Source organism: Mobula birostris, chromosome 9 (genome assembly GCF_030028105.1).
Source record: "Mobula birostris isolate sMobBir1 chromosome 9, sMobBir1.hap1, whole genome shotgun sequence".
Lineage (NCBI taxonomy): Eukaryota > Metazoa > Chordata > Chondrichthyes > Myliobatiformes > Myliobatidae > Mobula > Mobula birostris.
This window is the reverse complement of record NC_092378.1, coordinates 103,481,622-103,509,498: the sequence shown is the minus strand read 5'-3', so window position 1 is coordinate 103,509,498 and position 27,877 is coordinate 103,481,622. Positions and strand designations below refer to the sequence as shown.

The 27,877-nt window shown below is 44.5% G+C and overlaps 2 protein-coding genes across 7 annotated transcripts in view; one reads left to right on the top strand and one right to left on the bottom strand.

The window, feature by feature from the left end:
- Positions 1–27,877, bottom strand: part of kdm8 (lysine (K)-specific demethylase 8) — a 119,147-nt gene that overhangs the window by 8,508 nt on the left and 82,762 nt on the right. Inside the window, exon 8 of one of the 2 annotated variants that reach the window (XM_072268494.1) lies at positions 25,581–25,803. The exons of the other annotated variant lie outside the window; for it this stretch is intronic. Within the exon in view, the coding sequence (XP_072124595.1) occupies positions 25,717–25,803 (87 nt within the window). The 3' untranslated portion in view covers positions 25,581–25,716. Of the gene's footprint in view, positions 1–25,580; positions 25,804–27,877 lie in introns of those variants that run through there. 2 annotated transcript variants of the gene reach the window in all.
- Positions 10,579–27,877, top strand: part of nsmce1 (NSE1 homolog, SMC5-SMC6 complex component) — a 27,039-nt gene continuing 9,740 nt past the window's right edge. The window contains exons 1-3 of one of the 5 annotated variants that reach the window (XM_072268502.1): positions 10,579–10,799; positions 14,643–14,729; positions 18,484–18,618. In XM_072268502.1, the coding sequence (XP_072124603.1) occupies positions 18,501–18,618 (118 nt within the window). In that variant the 5' untranslated portion in view covers positions 10,579–10,799; positions 14,643–14,729; positions 18,484–18,500. Of the gene's footprint in view, positions 10,800–12,574; positions 12,659–12,692; positions 13,059–14,642; positions 14,730–14,850; positions 15,417–18,483; positions 18,619–27,877 lie in introns of those variants that run through there. The other 4 variants (XM_072268501.1, XM_072268500.1, XM_072268499.1 and 1 more) reach the window with 4 other exon arrangements.

Here is a 27,877-nt window from a genome sequence, read left to right as displayed (position 1 = left end):
CATCTGTATCTAACTCCAATCAGGGTCCTTTTATCTTTGCAGTTTCTTAACTCTACCCACAAAAATTCTTCTACCCACATCCTGGCTACTGTTCAGACACCTGTATCTAACTCCATTCGGGGTTCTTTTACCTTGGCAATTTCTTCTCTCTACCCACAAGGATTTGACACCTTCCCATCCTATGTCATGTCTTTCTAAGGATTTGATTTGATTTTTACCAACAGGATTTTTACTCCCACCCCCTCTATCTACCTGCCTGTCCTTTTGATACAATGTGTATCCTTGGATGTTAAGCTCCCAGCTATGATCTTCATTCAGCCACGATTCAGATGCCAACAACACCATACCTACAAATCTCTAACTGCACTGCAAGAGCATCTACCTTATTCCGTATACTGTGCATTCAAACATAACACCTTCAGTTCTCCTTTCATCACCCCTTTCCATTCCCCCCTCCCATGTTACACTTCAACTCATCCCACTGACTGCCATTTTGGTCCTATCATCTGCCCGTTCTTCCTCACAGTCTCACTGCACTCTGCATTTTATTGTATACTGTCCCATCCTCAGTTGTCACTCCAGTTCTCATTCCTCTGCCAAATTATTATAAACCACTCCTCAGTCTATATTTAGAAAAGGGTTGTTTATGTATGTACTCTTCTTTAGTTGCAGCTGGTTTGTGCAGAGACATGAAGTCTCCCGGTATTCACCACACCACTCAGGCTAATTAGCCACAACAAATGGGTCCTACTTTCGAGTTCCAGCAATGCCGTCTTTTATTTATATAACTCTGAAACACCCAGCATCAATCCCAGCACTCAGTGGTGTGCCATTACAATCTATAATTTACACTTCTGGATTGTTGGTTCAATAAGCTCGCACTACAATTGTTCCAGTATTTGACGCCGCACAGCTTTGCTTAATGTTAAGCCTGCAGTGAGTGGGTGTGGCAGGAGCTGACAGTCGGTAGCAATGAAATTGGCTATACTGATATCAGAAAAATGCACTTGCCCAGTCCATCATATAAACCAGCCACCCCTCCACTGAGTCCGCCTACACTTCCCACTGCCTTGGGAAAGCGGTAAACTTAATCAAGGATCCCTCCCACCTTGGTCATTCTCTCTCTCCCCTCTTGTTGGGCAGAAGATAGGAAGGTTTGAGAGCATGTATCACCAGATTCAAGGATAGATTTTATCCTATTTTTATCAGACTCTTGAATGCATCTCTCATACACTAAAGAATGCATATTTGAATTCTTGAGCTCCTGATCTCTCAACCTACCTCATCATGGCACTTGCTCTTTAGTTGTTAACTTGCATGCCATTTTCCCTGTAATTACACCACTCTTTTCTGCATTCTGTTTTCTTTTTACAACCTTGACATAATTATATATGGCATGACCAGTCTGGATGGCATGCAAAAGAAAAGCTTTTTACTGTGCTTCCATCAGTGTAACAATAACGAACCAATACCAATACAGCTAACATTACATGTGAACCAAAATTCCACAGGTAACACCCTAAAGATGACTTGTCTGGATGCCAGTTTTGCATTCCTATTCACTACAGGTACGCAAAGCTACTTTCATCTCAGCATCTACTTTCAATGATGAAAATTCCACCTTCAGAAGAAGACAGCTCTCACCTTTGTTCAAAATGATTATATCTCTTCATTAGCAACCTTCCCTTCCTATTGGTTTTGACAGCCTCTTGGACTTTGCATTGGGTGCACATACCAGCTTTATGAGGCACTTGCGTTGAGATAGAAATTACAGCCCGGCTGCACACATGTTTAAATATTTACATCTCTGCCATCCAGTTCATAATTTCTTCTTGTTGCTACTATCTGGCAGGAGGTACAGAAGCCTCAAGCATCCCACACCACCAGGTTCTGGAACAGCAAACTTTCCTACAACATCAGGTTCTTGAGGTGACCCGCATAACCCTGAGCTCACCTCGGTGACAGACCATCTCTTATGCTACCATGGACTTGTTTCTAATTATATTGTTTTTGCACCAGTGTCTTGATTTGCAGTCTTTTTCTTCACTGTCTTGTATAATTTATGTAGTTTAAGATCAGTGTGCTGTCGGAATCTACATGCCTGTGACATTGTTCCTTCTATTTGTACCTCACTGTACTTGTGCTTATGACAATAAACTCAACTTGCAGTATGTGTTTTTCAAATTGTTGTAGAAAATTTGTACATACAAATTCATATTTACAACCAAAACAACCTTATTCCCTTTCCTTTTAAAGAGACCTCATAACTTGGATGCTCTTGAACATTTTGTAACTTTTGTATGGGTTATGCTTCACTGCAGTAGATTCTGATTCTTAGAGCATGCTGGTCAGTGACAATCATTCGGAGATAGTTCCTTCTAGTGGAAGATGTTTCCAGGCAGATCACACGTCCTCCTTCACAAGTTTAAGTGGACGTGTAGATTGCTCTGCATCTCTGCAGACAACCTGCTTTGGTCAGTCACCTTATTGAGTTGATAGGGATGAACTTCATCAGAGAGCAACTAAGAACTAAGATCATTTTTTTTCTTCCAGTGCTTTGTTCTTATGTGACTCTGTGACTTATAACAAAGTGGTTTTAGGAGATAATACTGTTCTTATTTTGCACTGATAATATAGAATATTCCATAAGCATTGGTACTTTTTTGTTCAGAAAGCTTTATTAATTTATTTATAATATCTACATCATCCTTATCCAGGCTGCATTTGCACTACTGCAGCACCTACCTGTCACCAGAGAGCTGGTGGACAATGCATGCTCTCTGTGGGCATGAATATGTCCTTGTCAGTTGGCATGGATGGATCCCATAATGTCTTGCAGCCAGGACCCATGAATGGCCACCTTGACCAGAACCAGGAGCAAAGTGACAAACAAAACCCTGATCTCCTTTGTCTTCCTCTGGACTAGGTGCTCAAAGATCAGGGGGGTTTGGGGGCCAAAGTCCAGCCAGAACCCTTCAAGCCCAGTGGAAATGGTAGAAGTGCATGGTACTCCAAATGACTGACATATCCTTCTTACTAAGCACATAGACAGCGCAGTGGCATTGGCAGTAGAGTCACTGCCTCAACGTGCCAGAAGCCTGGTAAGATCCTGAACTCAGCTTTTGTCTGTGTGGAGTTTGCACGTTCTCCCTCCAACATTACAATGATTTGTGAGTTGGGGTATGTTAATCTGCCACTGAAAATTGCCCCCTGTGTAAAGGTGCGTGGAAGAATCTGGAGGAGAAGATGAGAATGTGGGGAGAATAGAAAAAGAGATGGATGTAGTATTGGGGTAAAAGGGTGGTTGATGTTTGCATGGACTAGGTTACAAAAGGGGCTATTTCTGTATTTACTCTATTGCACCTGCTGCCACAATTGTAGCCAAGTCCACGGGATCCAACACCAGTCTCGTCAGCCACCTTGGAAGTTACAGAACAGAAATGCAAACAACAATCAGCTGGAGGAACTCAGTAGGTCGAGCAGAATCTGCGAGGGGAAAGAACCCGATGTTTTTTCGATCAAAGCCCTGCATCAGGACGGGACAGGGCCTTGATCTGAGGTGCATCACCTCACATTTATCTGTATTGAAATCCATTTGCCACTCCTCAGCCCACTTCCCTAACTGACCAAGATCCCATTGTAATCTACAATAAACCTCTTCACCATCAACACCTCCTCTTAATCCTGTGTCAGCTACAAAATGATCAGTCAAGTCTAGAGCATCCACATCTAGATCATTTATATAAAAAACGAACAAGACCCCTGCGACACTCCACCATTTAATGGCCTCTATTCGAAGGAAGTACCTTCTGCTTCTTAATACTGAGCCAATTTTGAAACCAAAAGGCTTTTCCTTGATTCCAAGAGACATAACCTTCCAGAATAGCCTACTGTGTGGGACCTTGTTGAAGGCCTCACTAAAGCTCAAATATCCACAACATTCACTGCCCTACCCTCATCTACCTTTGCGGTTACTTCTTCAAAAGACTCTAAAAGATTTATCAAGCACTACTTCCCTCACATGTGCGGTTCAGAATTGATTTTAAGATTCTCCTGTTTGTTTATAAAGCCCTAAATGGGCTGCCTCCTCCTTATATTACAGACCTTCTAACCCCTTATTCTACTTCCAGGTCCCTCAGGTCGGCTGACTTGGTGAGCTCCTGGCTGTCCTGCAATCTAAACTTAAGCTCAAGGGTGGCCGCACTTTTGCTATTGTAACCCCTAGACTGTGGAACAGCATTCCCTTCCCTATCAGATCTGCCCCCTCCATCGACTCTTTTAAATCCAGGCTCAAATCTTACTTTTATTCACTAGTGTTTGAATCCTCCTGATGTGGCTGATTTTTGGCTTGTGCCTAAGTCCTTATGTTGTTTCTTTTGTGCCTATAAGCTGTTTGCCTTGCTGGTTATGTCTGTGTTTCTTGTATTTGTGATTTTAGCTATCTGCTCTGATCTGTCCAGCACTTTGGTCAACGTGGGTTGGTTTTAAATGTGCTGTATAAATAAATTTGACTTGACTTGACACAAAGTCACGCTGACTCCTAATCAGACTCTGTCTATCCAAATGTCATAGATCCTGTCCCTCAGAACTCACTCCAGTAACTTCTTGCTACTGATTTGGGCTGACCAGCCTGTCAGTTCCTGTTTTCTCCTTGCTACCCTTTTTAAACAATGGAACAACATTAGCCTTCTTCCAGTCTTTGGGTACACCAATGGCTAATGATGAAGCAACTATCTCAGCAAAGACCCTCACAATTTCCCCTTAGCATCCACCGCTATCTTAAAACTAAAAGAATCGTAGTCATGAGAGACAAAGTGCACCCTCAGTGCAACTTATGTTACTTGCTCTGCTTTGTCCTCTAACGATATGGCCAATATTGCACCCTCCCGAGTGGGACCCTCTATATACAGACTCAGTAAATTTTCCTGCCCACATTTCATACATTCCTCCCCATCCAGGTCCTTAAAACTCTTGCTGTCCCAGTCAGTAGTGGGGAAATTAAAATCTCTACTAATACACTATTATTCTTATAACTATAGGCAATTTCTTGATTCAGCTGGTCCTCAAGTTTAGGCTGACCATGACGGGGTGGACCAATAGTACAGCCCCACTAGAGTGACCTTTGCTATGTTTCTATGTTGTACTCACATGGCTTCACTGGAATCTCCTCAAGATTGTCATCTCTAAATACTGCTGTTAAAATTAAAAGAAGGCCACTCACTGAATGCTCCTCTTGAGGGATGTGAGACAGCAGGGAGACCTCCAGTGTCCCTGAGTACTTAGTTCACCTGCAAGAAGTGCATCCAGCTGCAGATTCAAACACTCCGTGTTAAGGAGTTAGAGCAGGGACTGGATGAAATCTGGATCATTCAGGAGGTTGAGCGGGTGATAGATAGGACATAGTAGTTACACACAAGGTGCAGGACACAGGAGACTGGGTGACAGCCAGGAGGGTTAGAGGGGTGCAGAGTACCCCTGTGGCCATCCCCCTCAACAACAGGTATAACACACTTTGGATACTGTTGTGGGGGAATGACCGAGCAGAGGAAAATCACAGCAGCCAGATCTCTGGCACTGAGTCTGGCTCTGTGGCTCAGAAAGGAAGGGGGAGAAAAGGCAAGCTGTGGTGATAGGGGATTCGTTAGTTAGGGGAACTGAAAGGAGGAATGAGATTCCCAGATGGCCTGTTGCCTCCCGGGTGTGAGTGTCTGGGACATCTCAGATCGAGTAGATATTACCAATAACATAGGGTGGAAGAGTAGCTAGAATCTGCAAAGTGAGTTCAGGGAATTAGGTGCTACATTAAAGGGCAGGACCTCGAGGAGTATGATCTTAGGATTGCTAGTGAGCCCAGAAATAGGAAGATCATACAATTTAACACATGGCTAAGGAGTGAGGGCTTCAGAATTTTGGATCATTGGTCTCTCTTCCAGGGAAGCTAGGTCCTGTACAGAAGAAATGGTTTGTACCTAAACTGGAGGGGGGACTAATATCCTGGCGAGAAGGTTTGCTAGCACTGCACGGGAGGGGTTTAAACTAGACTTGCAGAGGGATGGGAAGCAGATAGTGGTTGTGGAAACGTTGTTAGTACCTCAGGCAAAGTCAGGAGTCAAAAGGCTGAGGACTGTTGGACTAACGTTGAGTTGCACATACGTCAATGCAAGTTGTAGGAAACAACAGATGAGCTTAGGGCAATCACTAATGGAATTATGATATTGTAGCTATTACTGTGATTTGTTGCGGGGGGGGGCAGGACTGGCAGCTCAGTATTCTGGGGTTTTGTTTTTTTAGACGTGATAAGAGTGAGAGAGATGGCATTACTAGTCACGGAAAATGTCCCAGCAGTGCTCAGTCAGGACAGACTGGAGAACTCATCTAGTGAGGCTTTGTGGGTGGAAATAAGGAATAGGAAAGGTATGACCATGTTAATGGGGCTAAATTATAGATGACCCAACAGTTGTACTCTATAGGATGTTGGTGAGGCTTAACTTGGAGTATTGTGTGCAGTTTTAGTCACCTACCTACAGGAAAGATGTAAGTAAGATTGAAAGAGTACAGAGAAAATTTACAAGGATGTTGCCGGGACTAGAGGGCCTGAGTTATAAGGAAAGATTGAATAGATTAGACCTTTATTCCCTGAAACATAGAAGATTACTTGGAGATTTGCTAGAGGTATACAAAGTTATGAAGGGTATAGATGTGGTAAATACAAGCAGGCTTTTTCCAATGAGGTTGGGGAAGACCACAACTAGAGGTCATAGGTTAAGAGTGAAAGGTGAAGTGTTTAAAGGGCACATGAGGGGAAACTTCTTCACTGAGTGTGTGTTGAGAGTGTGAGACTAACTGCCAGGCAAGTGGTGGATGCGATTTTGATTTCAGCCTTTAAGAGAAGTTTGGATGGAAGTGGTATGGAGGGCTATAGTCAGGGTGCAGGTTGATGGGACTGGGCAGTTTAAATGGTTTGGTACAGACTAGATGGGCCAAAAGGCCTGTTTCTGTGCAGTAGTTTTCCACAGGTCTATGACATCCTGCTTCTTCTTGCACTTCCCTCAGTCATGTTTCTGTTATAACCATACCATCCTCGTCCTCAGAGACAATCAACATTCTGAGTCGTCCTAAGCACTGAAATTAATCCTGTTTAACTTAGTATTTCTTTTCCTGCCTTTACTGTGTCCCTGGCTACCCTGATTATTAAATTTGTTCTCCATTGTTACTGCTATATGCAGGGTTTGCAGGCCATTACTTCATAGAAAGTGGAACCTTACATCATGACTGGACGTGATGCTTCACTCCCAGATGAGCTCAATGCCTTTTATGCACGCTTTGAAAAGGAGAATAAAACTACTCCTGTGCGAATCTCTGCAGAATCTGATGGCTGTGTGATCTCTGTCACAGGGACTGACATCAGAACATCGTTCAAGAGGGTGAACCCTCACAAGGCATCATGCCCTGATGGTGTACATGATAAGGATGTGAAAACCTGTGCCAACCAACTGGCGGGAGTGTTCAAGGTCATCTTTAATCTCTCACTGCCGTAGTCCAAGATTCCCACCTGCTTCAAAAGGGCGACGGTCATACCAGTGCCCAAGGAGAGTAAGGTGAGCTGTCTCAACAACTGTTACCCAGTTGCACTCACATGTAAGTGCTTTGAGGGGTTGGTTAGGGCCAGGATCAACTCCTGCCTAAGCAAGGACCTGGACCCACTGCAGTCTGCCTAGCGCCACAAGTCTATGGCAGATGCAATCTCACTAGCTCTCCACTTAACCTTGCATCACCTGGACAACAGCAGACATCCCACCCTGCAAAAACTCATTTCAGGGAGGTAGCACCACCATTTCAGGATTTCAGGGAGGTCGCACCCCCACCCCCTGCAACCCCATATTCCCGCCCCCCCCCCCCCGTCGACCTCCAAGGGTGCATGTAATACTTTGTTTAGTGATTTTGTCTAATCTGTAACCCAAGTTGAGTATATGCAGGAAATGTGACATTAAAATATGTACTTATATTATATTATCATGTTTACTCTATTACAACTTTAAGCAAGTCTACAGGGAGTTTGGCCTCATCACGTAAGACATCAATAGCGTAGCTCCTTAGCAGCTAGCCAGCTAGTTTAAATCAGGGGTCCCCAACCTTTTTTGCACCGCGGACTGGTTTAATATTGACAATATTCTTGTGGACCGGCTGACCCGGGGGGCGGGGGGGGGGGAGGGTGTTAAACACGACCGGAATATAGGTGATAAGTCAAGTATAAGTCACTTGTAAGTGGCTAACACACTCAATTTCATTTCTAAAGGGGTTTATCTAACGAATTTAATATTAAACACACAGCGCATATTTTCCTCGCATGAATGTAGTGATAAGTCAATTATAACAGTGGTCCCAAACCTCCAGGCCATGAAGAATGCAGCGGTACAGCGGTAGCCAAAATAAACAAGCTAATTGATTAGGTGCCGCCCGGCATGTAATCAATTGGCTTGTTTATTTTGTTTTTTTTCTTAAAGATGTGCTGTGTGTGTTCCGGCCACCGCTGTATTCTTTGCGGCCCGGAGGTTGGGGACCACTGAATTATAATAAACTTATAAGTCAATAGCATCATAATATTTTAAGTAATGTTTGGATATTAAACACACAGCGCATATTTACCTCGTATGAACATATGAAATCATTGCAACCCACCAATATCACTGAATCTGTGGGAGCCCTGGGCTTGTTTCCCTGCAACAAGACGGTCCCATCGAGGGGTGATGGGAGACAGCGATACTCGAAGGGGGTTCCTTATATCCAGTCTATTCCGCAATTTAGTTTTCGTTGCATTCATTGCAGAAAACTCCGCTTCACAGAGATATGATGTTGGAAATGGAAGCAACGTTTTCAGTGCTTTCGTGGCTATGTCAGGATATTCAGCCTTGACTTTGATCCAGAATGCCAGCAGAGATGTTATGTCAAACATACTTTTCAGCCCACCGTCATTTGCAAGCTCGAGGAGTTGATCTTTTTCCCGTGCTGACATGGATGATTCACCGAGGACTTTCACAAATGGGTCACGGACCCATTCCTTTGCACGTCTTGGGTCACCGATGACCTCGCGTGCGTTAAAGTTCAATAGTGGGCGTGACAGGGAATGAGGAAAGGTGCAGCTGACTCATATTGTTTCATATCGCCAAATCATATTGTTTCCTGGTTGGGGACCAATCTTAGCACGAAGAGAGACCAATCAGGATGCTCGCTCTCCCTCTCCCTCTCAAAAAAATCTATTTCCGGGATATTGTACATAATTTCCGGGTGTCGGGAAGCCACTATCGATATGCGGGAGACTCCCGGAACTTTCAGGAGAGGTGGGATGTCTGCAACAGCAATACCTATGTTGGGCTGTAGTTTATTGATTACAGCTCAGTGTTTAACACAATCATACCCTCAGTTTTAATCAAAAAGTTCCAAAACCTGGGTCTCTGTATCTCTCTGTGCAATTGGATCTTTGACTTCCTCACTGGAAGACCACAGTCAGTGCAGATCAGAAAGAACATCTCCGCCACACTAACAATCAAGCGTACCTTAGCCTACAGCTTTCTCTCCTTACACTCATGACTGTGTGCTAAGCACAGCTCAAACACTATCTAAAATTTGCTGATGACATGACTACAGTATTTTGGCAGAATTTCAGGTGGTGATAAGGAGGTGAACAGGAGGGAGACAGATCAGCTGGTTGAATGGGTCGGGACAACAACCTTGCACTCAACATCAGTAAGATCAAGGAATTAATTGTCGACTTCAGAAAGGGGAAGTTGAGGGAACACACACACACACAATGGTCCTCACTGAGGGAAAGGATGATCAGTTTCAAGTTCCTCGGTGTCAACATGACTGAAGGTCAATCCTGGGTCCAACATATTGATGCAATTTAAAGATGGCACAACAGTGACTATATTTCTTTAGGAATTTGAAGAGACTTGGTGTGTCACCAAGACTCTCATAAATTTCTACAGATGTATCTTGGAGAGCATTCTGTTTGGTACAGAGGGGCCACTGCACAGGATTGGAAAAAGCTGCAGAAAGTTGTAAACTCATCCCGCTCTATCATGGGCTACTAGCCTCACCAGCAGTGAGTATACCTCCAAAAGGCGATCTCTCAAGAAGGCAGCATCCATCTTTATGAACCCCAATCACACAGGACATACCCTCTTCCCATTGCTACCATCACAGAGAAAGTACAGGAGGCTGAAGACACACACTCAACGTTTCAGGACCACCTTCTCCCACTCCAACATTAGATTTCTGAATGGGCAATGAACCCATGAACGCTACTTTTTAAAATCTCTTTTTGCACTACTTACTTATTTTATTTTAAATATGTACTTCTTAAAATTTATAGATGTTTAACATTATAATGTACTGTAAAATGCTGCTGCTGCTGCAACAAGAGGCAGTGGTATTCATTGACTCAGAGTGCTAACACAGTTGCTGTTGAACCCGCTGACTGCAGCACCCGCAGTAAATTGTGTCTCCCCCACATAAGAAAGCTCCTGCTTTCAACTGAAACCCTCAGTTAGACACTGAGCTCCACTGTGTTGAACAAACCGCGCCAGTGATGACCCCGCGGTTGCAGTAGCTCTCCTTGCTCCGGGCTCAGCGCCCCGGGCCACTGGCTACCGAGTAACCAGTAACCAGTGACCAGTAACTTGGTTACCGGACCAACTCCGCCATACGGTACCGGCCGGGCCACAATGCACTGCGGCGGAGAGGCGGCGCGGGGGATTGTGGGAAACCGGCGCCGTGGAGACGGGTCTCGGAGGAGTGAGGTGAAGCAGCGGGGAGGGGACGGATAGTGAGGGAGAGGGGGGGGAGGGGTGAGGGAGCGGCGGGAGGGGAGAGGGACGGGTAGTGAGGGAGAGGTGAGGGTTGGATGGTGAGGGAGAGGCGGGAGGGGTGAGGGACGGATGGTGAGGGAGAGGCGGGAGGGGTGAGGGACGGATGGTGAGGGAGAGGCGGGAGGGGAGAGGGACGGATGGTGAGGGAGAGGCGGGAGGGGAGAGGGACGGATGGTGAGGGAGAGGCGGGAGGGGAGAGGGACGGATGGTGAGGGAGAGGTGGGGAAGGATGAGGGACGGATGGTGAGGGAGAGGCGGGAGGGGAGAGGGACGGATGGTGAGGGAGAGGCGGGAGGGGTGAGGGAGAGGCGGGAGGGGAGAGGGACGGGTAGTGAGGGGGAGGTGGGGAGGGGAGAGGGACGGATGGTGAGGGAGAGGCGGGAGGGGTGAGGGACGGATGGTGAGGGAGAGGCGGGAGGGGAGAGGGACGGATGGTGAGAGAGAGGCGGGAGGGGAGAGGGACGGGTAGTGAGGGGGAGGGGTGAGCGATGGGTAGTGAGGGAGAGGTAGGGAGGGGTGAGGGTTGGGTGGTGAGGGAGAGACGGGAGGGGTGAGGGACGGATGGTGAGGGAGAGACGGGAGGGGTGAGGGACGGATGGTGAGGGAGAGGCGGGAGGGGAGAGGGATGAGTAGTGAGGGTGAGGGATGGGTAGTGAGGGAGAGGTGGGGAAGGATGAGGGACGGATGGTGAGGGAGAGGCGGGAAGGGGTAAGGGACGGATGGTGAAGGAGAGGCGGGGAGGGGACAGACGGTGAGGGAGAGGTGGGGAGGGGTGAGGGATGGGTAGTGAGGGAGAGGCGGGGAGGGATAGTGAGGGAGGAATGGTGAGAGAGAGGCAGGTTAAGGGAAGAGGGAGGGTTCAGGTGATGGAGAGGGGGGTACAGGACAGTGAGGCGTACAGAGAGGATTACAGGTAGGGTTGGAGTTCAGTCAGGGTACAAGAAGGGGGTTGGGTCGGTGGGTGAGGGTTCTGGGGAGAGGGAAGGGTAATGAGAAGGGGGTGTTTGGAGTGGGAGGGGTAATGGGAAGGGCTGTCTCAGGAGACGAAAGGGTCAGAGGGAGAAGGGGTAATGAGGGGTCTAGGGAGAGGGAAGGGGGTGTCTGGAGTGGGGAATAATAGGAAGAGTGGTCTAAGATGGGGTAATGAGAGGGGGTCAAGGGAGAGGGAGGGATATGGGAAGGGGGTTGGGGAGAGAGGGATACAGGAAGGGGGTCAGGAATAGAGGGATACTGGAAGGGGGTAGTTGAAGGGGTTGAGGAAGGGAGGGATATGGAAAGGAGGTCGGGGATAGGGAGTGATATGGGAAGGGGCTCAGGGAATAGGGAAGGTGTCAGGGTTAGGGAGGGGTATGGGGAGGGGATGGGGAAATGGAGGGCATTGTTTTGTAACCTCTAAACATTAAACTAATTCAATGGAAGACTTGGGATTTCAAAAATCTGGTCTAACTTTGTGTTTGCTTTAACTGTGGTGCTCTATCATGTGGTGGTGTGATGATTTGTGCAATTTACCTATACGTATATAACCCATAATGAATTATTTAAAGGAACAAGAATGCTTATACACATGATTACTCAAAATACACAACACGCCTCCCTGCTTAACTGTAAACTCCAACTCAATAGAGAATACATCTCAACGATATACCTATAATACAACTACTATACAGACTTTAACAGAATAATAAATTTTAAATTGTCCCATTCAGGCCTGAAGATTTAATCATTCTGGAGGATTTCATACTCTTGTAGGATAATGTCTTCCTGACAAGGGAGATTAATCTTCTTGGCAGGTGAGACGTGTGGCTGTGAAACAGTCTCAGGTTCTGGGGCCTCCTCCTTGGTGGTTGTAGGAGTTGATTCCGAGACAGCAGGAAGTGGTTCTGATAGTAGTAGCCAACTTTTTTTCTCTGCTCTCCTCAGCTGATTGATATCTCGTCTTCAGATGATATTAGACGCAATCTCCACTCATAGAGGTTTAGCTCTGTCCTTGCTCTTTCTGTGTACCCACTTTTGATCACCTCTCTAGTCAGTCCCTCGCCAGAACTGCTTGTCCAGGAATGTAACATTGAATCTGCTTGTTTGAGAAGCCTTCGGTCTGTCTCAGCTGTTTGTGCTACATCCTCCTTTTGAGGTTGGGTTTGAAGAGATCCATGCATGATTGCCAGGGATGACCGAGGAACAGCATGGCTGGTGAGTTGTTGGTTGTGGAGTGTGCTGCATTGCGATATGCAGGGAGGAAACCGGTGAGCTTCTGATTCAGTGTCAGTGTAGTGTGTTCTGCTGACATTGTTCACAGTGCATTCCTTAGACTGGACAAACCTTTCCACCAGGCCATTGGGTGGTACGGTACAGATGTAATGCATTTAAATCCATTCATTTTTAGGAGTGATTGGAACTGTTCGTCCACAAACTGTGGTCTATTGTCATTGACTAAATGTTCTGGAACACCAGTCCTTGCAAGGAGGCTTCTCAGTACATAAACAGTGTGAGACTATTGGGACCACTTCTGGCCACTTTGTAGCTGCATCCACGACTGCCAAGAAATTTGTGCCCTTGAGTGGTCCAGCAAAATCCAGATGAATCTTCTGCTAGGGCAACGCAGGTCATTTCCAGGGATGGAGAGACGCTGCTCTTGGCATTTTCTGTACATGTTGGCGTCCCAAACAGTGCACGGCAAGCTGCTTGATCTGCTGATCTATCCTAGGCCACCAGACAAAGCTTTGGAGCAACCCTTTCATTTTAAGCACTCCTAGTTGACCAGCATGTAGCTCCTCCCAACACTTTTCTCTCAGCTTGGATGGTTCAGCAACTCTCAATCCCCACATAAGGCAATCCTCGTCCAGGGCAAGTTCATCCTGGCACTGGTAAAAGTGGGGAAACTTGAGTTTTTGTTGCACATTCCAGCCATTTTGGGTTGCCATCTGGACCTGAGACAGTGTAAGCTCTTCTGGTTTCCCTTTGGATCATCTCTGTCATAATAGGGAAACTTCCGATTTGTTTTAAGGAGGATGCGTCAAGAGGAGTGTCTTTTTTATTACATTTTTCAGGTATTTCCTTTTCCACGGGGAAATGGGACAATCCTTCAGCATTTCCGTGATTAGTTATCCTCTTGAATTTGATCATGTGATTGTGTCCTCCAAGAAACAGAGCCCATCTCTGCATTCAGGGTGCTGCTGTTAGTGAAATGCCATTTTGTGGGTTGAAAATGGACACTCGTGGTGGATGATCAGTAACAAGGGTGAAGTTTTTCCCATACAAGTACTGGTTGAAATATTTTACACCCCAAACTAGACTCAAGGCCTGTCTCTCAATCTGTGTGTAATTTTTCTCTGCACCAGTAAGGGAACATATTGCAATGGGTAAGGGGTGTTCATGTCATCACTCATAAACATGTGACGTGATTGCACGTATACCATAAAGCGAGGCATCACAGGCAAGCTTTACTGCATGATGATCTGTCACCATTTCCTTTACCTTTTTGAATGCCATTTTACATGCTACTGCTTCCCGATCTGCAGTTATGAGTTCAAGGGGAGGAGCACAGTAGACAGGTTTAGCAGCAACCTGTTATAGTAGTTAACAAATCGTAAAAAGGCGACATATCCTTTGTCCTTGGGGCATCCACCACTGCTTGAATTTTCTCTGCACACTTGTGTAATTCTTGTTTATCAATCCTGTGACCACGGTAAATGATGCTTTGTTTAAAGAATTCATGCTTGTTGTGTCATGTTCTGAGCCCTTAATCTTCTAACCTTTTTTAACACTGTCTTGTAGTTTTGAGGATGTCATGCTTTCCAGTGACGATGATGTCATCCAGTTAATACTGAGTGCCAGGGCAGCCTTGCAGCACCTGGTCCACAGGTTTCAAGGGTTTATTTTATTGTCTAAGTATACATGTATAATATAACGTTGATATTTGTGTTCTGATTGCCATTAAATACAGAAAGATCATGGGTGCAGATGAAAGAAAAGACATCAACTCCCCCCCCCCCCCCCCCCACCACCACCACCCTTGGAACCAGCATGAAAAAGAAAAGAAGCAAAACTTGTGGACCCCTTGCCTGCAGCACAAAAACAATCAGTGATCCTCTAGACATAACACTCCCCGGCCCCCTCACTTGCAGAAAAGAACAGTGACAGTAGTGCCAAATCCCAGCAAATTAACAGATCACCCACCTGCCGATCGACCACAAGAAAGAAAACACTGAAAAACTGAAGGAAACTACTATAGAATCCAATAATCACTCACTGCTCATTGGCTATTTTACTTGCTTCAAAAATATTGTTCCAGTAGCTCAGTATACATGAGCCAATTACCAGCTGTGTAATCAAAGATGTCAATTTTTATGACGTAGCCAGCCATTTCTGTTTTTTTATGATTATCATCACCCAGTACTCCCTCTTTATGAACTTGTGAATTCCCCTGTTAGTTGCCGTTGTTTGCATCTGGACAGTCTACACATGCTGGGCTATGTTTTTCACTCGCTGCGCTGATTGTTGAAAATTGGACTGTTTCACTGCGCTTCAGTGGGTTGGTAGCTGTCTCAGGTTCGTTTTAAACAAAATACCTCGTCAATATTATGTTTTGTAACTTCAAAGTATTAAACCAGTTCAAAGGAAGACACAGGAGTCTGAAACATGGGTCTAAATTCAAGTTTTCTTTAAGAAAGGGGCAGACATATCATGCCGGGTATACTTACATGTATACATGCAAGGTTACTCAGATATTACTGAAACATTGAATACACAATAGAGGGGTACGGGAAGGAGGTTGAGGGAAGAAAGGGGTACAGGAAGGGGTCGAAGGAAAGAAGAGTATGGGAAGGGGGTTGGGAAAGAAAGAGGTACAGGAAGGGGTCGAAGCAAAGAAGAGTATGGGAAGGGGGTTGGGGAAGAAAGAGGTACAGGAAGGGGTGGGAGGAAAGAGGGGTATGGGAAGGGGGTTGGGAAAGAAAGGGGTACAGGAAGGGGTCAGAGGAAAGAGGGGTATAGGAAGGGGGTTGGGAAAGAAAGGGGTACAGGAAGGGGTTGAAGGAAAGAAGGGTATGGGAAGGGGGTTGGGGAAGAAAGGGGTACAGGAAGGGGTCAGAGGAAAGAGAGGTATGGGAAGGGGGTTGGGAAAGAAAGGGGTACAGGAAGGGGTGGGAGGAAAGGGGGTTGGGAAAGAAAGGGGTACAGGAAGGGGTGGGAGGAAAGGGGTATGGGAAGGGGGTTGGGAAAGAAAGGGGTGGGAGGAAAGAGGGGTATGGGAAGGGGGTTGGGAAAGAAAGGGGTGGGAGGAAAGAGGGGTATGGGAAGGGGGTTGGGAAAGAAAGGGGTACAGGAAGGGGTGGGAGGAAAGAGGGGTATGGGAAGGGGTTGGGAAAGAAAGGGGTACAGGAAGGGGTCGGAGGAAAGGGTATGGGAAGGGGGTTGGGAAAGAAAGGGGTACAGGAAGGGGTCGGAGGAAAGAGGGGTATGGGAAGGGGTTGGGAAAGAAAGGGGTACAGGAAGGGGTCGGAGGAAAGAGGGGTATGGGAAGGGGGTTGAGGGAAGTATGTAGGAGGGAGACTGAGCTGACCATGTGGCTAAGGGGAATGGAGTGAAAGGCTGTCTGGGTGAGATAAACCAAGGACAAAACAGGCCGGAATCAGGGATGTGTGTGTGTGTGGGGGGGGGGCAGTGGGAGATTGTGTAAGAGAGAGGTTGTTAGAAGGTTCAGTTTGGGGGGATACAGACAGTGGGATTTGGGGCAAAGGAGGTTGGGTGAGAGAAAGTGAGACTGGGAGGGGGGTACAGGGGTGTAGCTACCCCATGACTAAATAAGAGTAGATTTGCTATTGCAGAAGAGTGAGAGGTGGAGTGGTAGGGAGAGTAACTGGGCTCACTGATGGGATGGAAAGGAAGTAAGAGAGCCTGGGAGGGTGAAATAATGGGTAGGGAAGGAATAGCAAGGCCTGTTGAGGTATGAGATGGGAGGGAGTGTGGTCATATTGAAGAAGCTGGAGGGTAAGGAAAGCCTTGGGGCACTAGAGAGAGGGAGGAGGAGAGGCTGGGGGGGGCTAGGGTATATGGGAGGGAGTAAGAAGGCAGACAATAGTGAAAGAAAACAAGCCTCTGCTTACGCAAGCTCAAGTGGAGGTTGGGACTGTGGAGTGGCCAGCTGGTAGAAGTATGTTGTTATGGGTTACATTGTGTAGTCGTGATATAGCCTGGCTGATGACCTGATCAGTTGACATCGGTGCAGAATACCTGGTGCAGTACTGTTTGTGGAATTTTTTGCACGTTATGCTATTTTTCTTAATTTACATAGGTGGCCACATTGAAGCACTGCCACATTAACTGCCAAGTCTTAAATCCATTGCCCTTTATGCTACCTTATTAAAATTAACATCAAGCATATCCTTAACTCCCATATAACTATGATTAACAGGGATTAAATGATATTTTAAAAAAACTGAGTGCACATAAACTTTAAATTCAGGAGTTCCTTTAAAATTCCAGTAAAGTGTAAGGAATACTAAAATTTGCAAAGCATGTCAAACTGGTAGTTCACTTAAAAGTCATGGCTAAAACAGGTTATTTTTTGCCAGCTAACCTTAAATCGTCACTAAGTTTAGAACATTGCACTATTACTCCTGATCCCAGGAGCGCCAATTTTGTGAATGTGTTTTGAAAATCCCAGTTATAAGACAGATTCTGTGTCCCAATTGGTTGAATCCTCAAATTACTCTTAAGATTTGCCAGCACAACTTTTCAATAAATCTTCCATTATTTCAATTAAGTTGTTTTTCTTTTGTGATTTGCTACCTTATCTCTAATGTACAGTATTCAAGTATTTTCCCCATGACTAAGTGTGAACAGAATGGGTTCTACTTCTGTTTTCTTTCTTCCTTCTTGAGTAAAAGGGTTGTGGTAACTACTCTGAAGTGTGGTTAAAGTAGTGGTATAGCTGTTAAATTTAAGCCAAAGGTTAACAGTCCATTGAGACAGTTTATATTTCTTGGCTGTCAATGGCAGTGTAGAATCTAACTTGGGATAACTTTTCAAAAGTTAAGCTATGGTAGTAACAGCTATAAAACCACCACTGCTCTGTGTATGTTGACCCTTGATCTGAAACACTTAGCGATGAGCCAACTTTTAAATGCGTCTTAACTGCAGATTTAAAAGTGGCCTTCCTATTGATTCCTGGCACCTAAAGTATTCGTGAAATAAAAGGATTTTGTGGAAGATCAGAACCAATGTATTAATAAAAGAAATATGGAAGCAACTTTACAGGCAAAAAGCTCCCATGTAAAGCAATGAGGAATTCAGTCCTTTTAATATTGAGGATTAAATGTTGATCATTACACAAGGAAGAACTCCCCTCCTCTTCTGTGGGTTCTTTTATATCCAGCCGACTGGGATCTCAATCAAAAGCTAGCTCCTAACAGTTTATCACCGCAGGATTTCACTGGATCACCAGCCTAGGTTTTGGAATGAGGCTTTTGAACCACAATCTTCAGACGAAGAAGTAACAGTGCTATATACATTTTCAGGGCTTAATCTGTACAAAACTATAAAATTACTTGTGTGCTTATCATTTAAGTGTTGCCTCGATGATAAGGATCTCATTAAAGTCCCAATTTTCATCCAGGAGATTGGATTGTAACCATGGCAGCGGTGCTAAACGATGGCCATCGACGGTTTCTACAGACGATGATGTCTCAGGGAATCCTGGAAGGCTCTATGACACGGAAGTTGCACAGGCATTGCTGTGAATTGCACAAAGGTCAGCCAATTCTTTGAATTGTGTGTTCCACACTCTCCTGGTTTACGTATCATAAGACATTACTCTTAATCCTTGCTTCATAGGTAGATATTTTATTGATCCCAAAGGAACTTACTCTGTCACAGTAGCATTACAAGTGTACAGCTGTAAGGGGTGCACCAGTACTTCGATGGAAAGCTATACTTATCAAGTTGGCCTGCTGTTTAATTGGTCCATTCAGAATGCTGTATCTTAATGATTAGTGCAAATAAATCATGGCTATCAATGTGCAACTTCTGTTCAATATCCTGCAACTTTTCATGTTTTGATGATAGTTAACAGGTGGATATCTTATAGGTAAGTAATCTGCTTGAAGGAAAGTGTTTTCTGAGGTCTAGGGTAATAAGGGACTGTTTTGGGGGTGTGGTGCATAGTAAGTACAGGAAGGGGTGAGTTCCCTGGGCCTAGAGATTGTAGGAAGGGAAGAATATCCTGGGGTTTGGGGAAGTTTCAGTCAGGTTCCCAACCTTTCTTATGCAATGGACCAACAGTATTAAGCCAGGGTCAATGGACCCCAGATTGGGACCCCCTCTAAGGAGTTGCACAGGGTCAGCCAGCATGAAGAAGGTTAGGGAGCTGGGAAGAGGTAAGTAGAAACAATGTGAGAAGAAAGCAGTTTCTGGGAAATGGGGAGTGGTACTTGCTCAGGGAGTAGGTAAATGTCAGGAGCACAGAAAGGAATGGTTTCCGTAAGTAGGAGCAATTTTCTAAGTTTAAGCTTCCTAGCAGAGGCGTGCAGGTTTTTACCTAGCATCTCCATGTATTTAGCAGCATTCATCATCCCATCAATTCTGACCAGATTTCACTTCCTGCTGTTGCAAAACATCCTGATAGCATGATGCTACCTCCACCATACTTTACAGTAGGGATGGTGTTACTTGACTGATGCTCAGTATTAGATTTACACCACAGGTGCCACTTAGTGTTGAGGCCAAAATGTTCGACTTTTGTCTCATCCGACCACACAACGTTCTTCCACATCTTTACTATGCTAAGATGCTAAGAGGATGCAGGGTGGCTTGGATAGGTTAGGTGAGTGGGGAAATTCATGGCAGATGCAATTTAATGTGGATAAATGTGAGGTTATCCACTTTGGTGGCAAAAACAGGAAAACAGATTATTATCTGAATGGTGGCCGATTAGGAAAAGGGGAGGTGCAACGAGACCTGGGTGTCATTATACACCAGTCATTGAAAGAGGGCATGCAGGTACAGCAGGCGGTGAAAAAGGCGAATGGTATGCTGGCATTCATAGCAAGAGGATTCGAGTACAGGAGCAGGGAGGTACTATTGCAGTTGTACAAGGCCTTGGTGAGACCACACCTGGAGTATTGTGTGCAGTTTTGGTCCCCTAATCTGAGGAAAGACATTCTTGCCATAGAGGGAGTGCAAAGAAGGTTCACCAGATTGATTCCTGGGATGGCAGGACTTTCATATGATGAAAGACTGGATCGACTAGGCTTATACTCGCTGGAATTTAGAAGATTGAGGGGCGATCTGATTGAAACGTATAAAATCCTAAAGGGATTGGACAGGCTAGATGCAGGAAGATTGTTCCCGATGTTGGGGAAGTCCGGAATGAGGGGTCACAGTTTGAGGATAAAGGGGAAGCCTTTTAGGACTGAGATTAGGAAAAACTTCTTCACACAGAGAGTGGTGAATCTGTGGAATTCTCTGCCACAGGAAACAGTTGAGGCCAGTTCATTGGCTATATTTAAGAGGGAGTTAGATATGGCCCTTGTGGCTAAAGGAATCAGGGGGTATGGAGAGAAGGCAGGTACAGGGTTCTGAGTTGGATGATCAGCCATGATCATACTGAATGGCGGTGCAGGCTCGAAGGGCCAAATGGCCTACTCCTGCACCTATTTTCTATGTCTCTATGTTTACAGTATCTTCTAAGTGACGCTTTGCAAAGTTTTTATGGGCAAGTATGTTTTTTTTATTTAGCCAGGGCTGCTTCCTTGGCACTCTTCAGTAAATACCCTTTTTGTGCAAGGCTTTAGAGGTTGTGCAGCTATGAACTTCATCTCTATTTGCAGCCACTGACATCTGCAGCCCACTCAGTGACTTGGTGTTTCAATTTAGAGGTGCAAGTTGTTTGGATGAAGAATTTGAATGTAAGTGAAATAATTGTATAAGTAGAGAAAATGAGTTTGATCAGATAAGACAATGCAACAAAGGTTTCACTGGACTGGACAGTGTGATGAGGGAGATATTGAGGAATGTTTGAGTGGAATGGGCCAACATTCTCTAGAAATTAAAAGAATGATAGATGCTGTCAAGGTTATACATGCTGATGGTGATTGGTAAGGAGATGATGGTTACAGGGACCCAAGGCAGAATAATGGGATTGAGAAAAGGGGGCGGGTGCCATGATTAAATGGTGGATCAGATGCAATGCGTTGAATAGCCTAATTCTGCTCCTATATCTTGTGGTGTCACGTTGGGAGCTAAAACTTACACAATACTTAAAGGGAGGGCAGGCAAAAGAGAACATGACATATGGTTATAAAGGATAAGTAAAAGGCAGTTGAGACAAATGATAATTGGTCCAGAAAGTGAGGATGTGGAACCACAGTGGCTGGTAGGAGTAGATAATAGACTTCCTATCAATAATTATAGCATTGAATATGGTATAAATCAGGAAGTTAGAGGGCTGTGTAATGAGGGTTACGTAATTATGCAGTTGGGCTTTAAGATTTGTATTGACAAAGCAAAACAAATGAGGAAAATATATTGAAGAGCTTGTTTATAAAATGTATTCAGGGCATTGATGACAGCAAGACAAAATTATCATTTTTGTCTTCAAATCAGGAGTGGAAACTGTTGACCTTCGTAGCAAAGTGAGTGCAAATACAAGTAAGTCTTGCTGCAGTTGTATACAGTTTTGGTGAGGCCTCACCTAGAGAACCATATTTAGTTTTGGTGAATGGGGCAATGTTCTCTAAAATTTAGAAAAATGAGATTTGGTGTCATTGGAATATATGTGCTTTTGAGGGACCTAGTTGGTGTGTAGATGCTGAGAGTTAATTTCCTTGAGAGTTTAGTATTGAGTATTATCTCAGGATAAGGGAGTAGTATTGGCATCAACTTATTATTTCTATGGACTTATTAAAGTGGAGATTGAGAGGGATAATAAATCAGCCATGATCGAAAGGTGGAGCAGACTTGATGAGCCAAATGGCCTAATTCTGCTCTGATGTCTTGTGATCTTATTATTGGCATTGTTTCATTGTCATGTGTACCGAGATACAGTGTAAAGCTTTGGTTTTGTGTGGCATCCAGACAGATCATGCCTTACATGAGTGCATCTGGGTAGTAGGAAGAAAGCCATGTAGAATATTGCGTTGTAGTTACAGAAAGCAGGGTGCAGGTGGACAGTAAGGTTAAGGGCCACAGTGAAGCAGATTGGGAGATCAAAGGTTCAACATTTTACATATGAGAGGTTTGATCAAAGTCTGGTAACAGTGGGGTAGAAGCTGTTCTTGTTGCTGGTGGTTCATGTTCAAGCTTTTCAATCTTCTGCCAGATGGCAGTGGGGAAGAAGGAATAACCAGGTGAGAAGGAGTTGTTCTTGCGTTGACTACTTTCTTGAGGCAGTGGGAAGTGCCCATCGTCCATGGTGAGGAGGCTGGTTTGTGTAATGAACTGGGCTATATTTACAACTCTCTGCAATTTTTTGCTCTCTTGGGAGAATGGTGGCCATATCAATCTTAATGCTAAAATTGGTAAGAATCGTCAGGGATATGCCAAATTTCCTGAGGAAATTTGCCTTCTAAGGAAATAGATGTGTGTTAGTATTTTTTTTTGCTGTAGGGTCATATGACTGAAGCTAGACAAGTTGTTGATAGTTACAGTTAGGAACTTGAAGCTCTGGAAGTGAGTTCAGGAGGAATTTTGTTTTCACTTGGAAGCTTGTGAATCTTTGAAGTTCTTCACTCAAGGGCTGTGGATGCTCAGTTATCAAGACTTTTGTAATGTAGGGGAAGCAAATAGAACAGGGATAGAATAGGAAAGTGTAATTGAAATTCAGCCTTGATTTTGATCAGTGATGGAGTGAGCTCAGAGAGTAGGTGGTCCTGTCTCCTTTCTTGTATTGTTATTGGATTGATTAGTGGGGACTAAACTGTAGGAGTAAACATTGTTTTTGACGTTGCAGAATGTAATCAGTAGAATGTTTCAATGATCAGTATCTGGGTTTCAGTTGAACACAATCTTTATTTCCCTAATTAGGTGTGTGGATGGAGTACAGTGTATTTATGTTGCTTGATGACACCGACGTGGGAAGCATCCGCAAACGCATATCGACAATTTGAATAATTAGGCAGGAAAATAGTAGGTGGAGCATGGTGTAGGGAGATATCCATTTTGGCAGGGTATTATGGAACAGCAGAATATAATCTGGAAGGTGAGAGACTTCTCATTGTTGGTTGCAACAAGCATTTAGGGAGACACTTGGTAGCCTTTATTGCAAGGATATTTAGAAGGTAAAAAGTGGTGTATCAGCAAATTATATATATAGACTTGAGTGCAATCACCATTGGACTAATGTGTACAGTTTTAGTGGTCTAATGATAAAAGATAGGACATGCTCAGGGACTTAGCGGAGACCAGACACTTTGTGCGTGCTTCATGACCAACCAAATACTATTCATCAGAAGTCACCGGAAAGTGATCATGTGATAGAGCCTGCCTGGTGTTAGTTCCATATGCATACTAAGGGACACCATGGGTTTCCATCAGAAACTGAATGTATTTTAATTATTTTAGTGCACCTTTGGAGAGAGCTTATTATTCTCTTCTGTCTCCTGGATGTATTAGTGATGGAGGTCTGTCTTTATGAACCACTGCAGGTTGAGTTTCTAGTGCTTTGGTACAATTAAGTGAGCTGCTAAGTCACTTTTGTTACTGTAGCTTGTGTAGGACTCATTCAAGCATAGACATAGATTGGGTAAAGTAGCAAGTTTCCCTCCAAAAAGAACATCATTCTCGTATGTTGGTGCACTATTCAAACTTGAAATACATTTCCCTGATACTTGCACCATCACTAAGACCTGCTACCTCTGACTTCTCAGTATTGTTAGCACAGCTGAAGTTCTACTACCTGTGTCCCAACCCTCATAATTCTGCTCTCCTAAAACTCATATCCACATTGCTCTGGGTTCTACCAAGTCCAGATTTAAAATTCTCATCCTCTTGCCTAGGTACAAATACCTGAATCTTAGTCAGGATGCAAGTTTATTTATCATGTGTACATTGAAACATATTGTGAAATGTGTTGTTTGTGTTAACAACTAACACACCCAAGGATGTGCTGGGATATCCTGCAAGTATCACCACATATTCCAGTGCCAACATAGTATGACCACGATGCTTGGCAGAACAACATACAACACAACAAGCTACAAAACAACAACAACAGTGAAAATAAGCCCCGTTCCTCCCTCCCACCCACACATATACACAGTCCAGCCTCCAGTGGACATGCAGATATCAACTAACCCCGCAGACTCGCAGAGGTTTGTAGACCTGGGACTCAGGAACCCCTCCCCCTGATCTCTGAACACCGGTATTTGAACTTGATCCATTAAAGATGGGACCCCAGACACTAGGCCTCAAATTCTGGTCCCACTGATTCGTGAACCCAGGGGGTTGTCGGACTTTGCTCCACCTGCCCGCACAGACCCTCACTGACCCCTGGGGATGCTATCAGCATTCGTTCGCACTAGACTGTCAGATGGACATCCCAGCCCTGTCTGTGAATATCCCATGTTTGTGTCAGTATCCTTAAAATACGGAGCGGAGACTTAAGACTGTCCTCAACCAGATCCCTAACCTGACCCCTAATCTCTCTCTGTCCCCAAATCCATCCCCACAAGCCCAAAGAAAAACACTACAAAACAACTAAAACTGAGCTGCAGCCTCAATGGAAATCACAGCTTGTTGCCATCTTGAGCAATCCAAAGCGCATTGGATTTGTAATTTCAACTCATCTTGTATATTGAAGCCTGACCTGAGAGTCAAAATGTGTTGCTGTTTCAAGTGGTTCTCCTCAGTTCAAACTAAGGCTGAGAAAGTGTAGTTTAGATAATATGTGTGAGATGAATGAGCTTTTATCACCCTTCTCATTAAATTTTAGTATAACCCTAGTTAAGGCATTGGTGAGGCCAAATTTGGTCACCGAATTATAGGAAAGATGTCAATAAAATTGAGAGAGTACAGAGGAGATTTACTAAAATGTTGCCTGGGTTTCATCTCCTAAGTTACAGAGAAAGGTTGAACTAGTTAGGTCTTTATTCTTTGGAGCATAGAAGATTGAGGGGGGACTTGATAGAGGTATTTAAAATTATGAGGGGGATAGATAGAGTTGACGTGGATAGGCTTTTTCCATTGAGAGTGGGGGAGATTCAAACAAGAGGACATGAGTTGAGAGTTAAAGGGCAAAAGTTTAGGGGTAACATGAGGGGGAACTTCTTTACTCAGAGAGTGGTAGCTGTGTGGAACGAGCTTCTATCAGAAGTGGTTGAGGCAGGTTCGATGTTGTCATTTAAAGTTAAATTGGATAGATATATGGACAGGAAAGGAATGGAGGGTTATGGGCTGAGTGCAGGTCGGTGGGACTAGGTGAGAGTAAGAGTTCGGCACGGACTAGAAGGGCCGAGATGGCCTGTTTCTATGCTGTAATTGTTATGTGGTTATATGGTTATAGTTTGGGGTTCGGTGACCAGTGTTGTATGAAAGTATATCTAATATATCTGGATTTTTAATTCAGTTAGAGAATTAGTTTCCCTTTGTCCAGCTCAACCTCACCAGTGTTTTTAGAAAGTTTATGCATGTTATTCTAATTGTATCCCATTAAAAGGGCTTCAGGCTTTGATTTACACACGAGTGATTAGTAACAAAACTAAATGAACCAGAATTATTCTCAGCTTTATTTAAATTCCACTAATGCTGTGTATGCCCTCCTGTTACAATTTCAAAGTGAGATGCAGTCAGGTGTTTCACTAAGCCACAGCTGTCTTGATTTTTGTCTGATGGCGATTCTATTCCCTCTCCCTATTCAACCTTCACAAGGGGATACCTGAGGTTGATTAAACAACCATGCAACTGTGGGTAGGAGGAAGGTGCTGGAAGATAGAAAGCACTGCTGTGGAGATAAAAAGTAGAATAATTCTGGACTAAAAAGCACAAACAACTAGAAGTGTAATGAAATCCAGAAGCAGCAAAGAGAAGTCTTATTGTTTGTGTCTGGACCTAATGTTTAAACTGCAAAAAATCAAACTGATTCCCTGTCTGTTGTTTCTGGGCATCCTTGGCAACATGTAAGCAAGCCTCTCTGTCTTTACATTTTCCCATCTCTAAATGACCATTATTTTCACTTGCAAAATAAAAGGCAAGCATTAGTAGAGATAGTAGCATGTTACATCTAAGCTTTACACAACCTCACCGCATTCTGTCCCCCCCCCCCCCCCCCGGTCGTATTAACTTCCTGACATCATTAATTCGTATCTAATTGGTCTCTTTTGCCCTTTACAGCACACCTCCATTCCACCCCTGGGTATCTTTTTCTCATCTTCTCTTGCAAACTTACCTTTGCCATCAGCTTTTGTCTGACAAATAGGTTTCAGTTGTATCACTGCCTAAGAAGAACCTGGTTACCTGCCTCAATGACTATTGTCCAGTAGCACTTAATCCACTGTGATGAAGTGCTTTGAGAGATTGAACCTATCAACTCCTGCCTGGGAAACGACCTGGATATGCTTCAATTTGCCAACCGTCACAACAGCAAATGGCATTTCATTGGCTCTTCACTCAATTCTGGAACATCTGACTGTAAAAGCTTTTATAGATATGTAAAAAGGAAAAGACTGGTAAAGACAAATGTAGGTCCCCTACAGACAGAAACAGGTGAATTGATTATGGGGAGCAAGGACATGGCAGACCAATTGAATAATTACTTTGGTTCTGTCTTCACTAAGGAGGACATAAATAATCTTCCAGAAATAGTAGGGGACAGAGGGTCCAGTGAGATGGAGGAACTGAGTGAAATACATGTTAGTAGGGAAGTGGTGTTGGGTAAATTGAAGGGATTAAAGGCAGATAAATCCCCAGGGCCAGATGGTCTGCATCCCAGAGTGCTTAAGGAAGTAGCCCAAGAAATAGTGGATGCATTAGTGATAATTTTTCAAAACTCGTTAGATTCTGGACTAGTTCCTGAGGATTGGAGGGTGGCTAATGTAACCCCACTTTTTAAAAAAGGAGGGAGAGAGAAACCGGGGAATTATAGACCGGTTAGCCTAACGTCGGTGGTGGGGAAACTGCTGGAGTCAGTTATCAAAGATGTGATAACAGCACATTTGGAAAGCGGTGAAATGATCGGACAAAGTCAGCATGGATTTGTGAAAGGAAAATCATGTCTGACGAATCTCATAGAATTTTTTGAGGATGTAACTAGTAGAGTGGATAGGGGAGAACCAGTGGATGTGGTATATTTGGATTTTCAAAAGGCTTTTGACAAGGTCCCACACAGGAGATTAGTGTGCAAACTTAAAGCACACGGTATTGGGGGTAAGGTATTGATGTGGATAGAGAATTGGTTAGCAGACAGGAAGCAAAGAGTGGGAATAAACGGGACCTTTTCAGAATGGCAGGCGGTGACTAGTGGGGTACCACAAGGCTCAGTGCTGGGACCCCAGTTGTTTACAATATATATTAATGACTTGGATGAGGGAATTAAACGCAGCATCTCCAAGTTTGCGGATGACACGAAGCTGGGCGGCAGTGTTAGCTGTGAGGAGGATGCTAAGAGGATGCAGGGTGACTTGGATAGGTTGGGTGAGTGGGCAAATTCATGGCAGATGCAATTTAATGTGGATAAATGTGAAGTTATCCACTTTGGTGGCAAAAGTAGGAAAACAGATTATTATCTGAATGGTGGCCGATTAGGAAAAGGGGAGGTGCAACGAGACCTGGGTGTCATTATACACCAGTCATTGAAAGTGGGCATGCAGGTACAGCAGGCGGTGAAAAAGACGAATGGTATGCTGGCATTTATAGCGAGAGGATTCGAGTGCAGGAGCAGGGAGGTACTACTGCAGTTGTACAAGGCCTTGGTGAGCCCACACCTGGAGTATTGTGTGCAGTTTTGGTCCCCTAATCTGAGGAAAGACATCCTTGCCATAGAGGGAGTACAAAGAAGGTTTACCAGATTGATTCCTGGG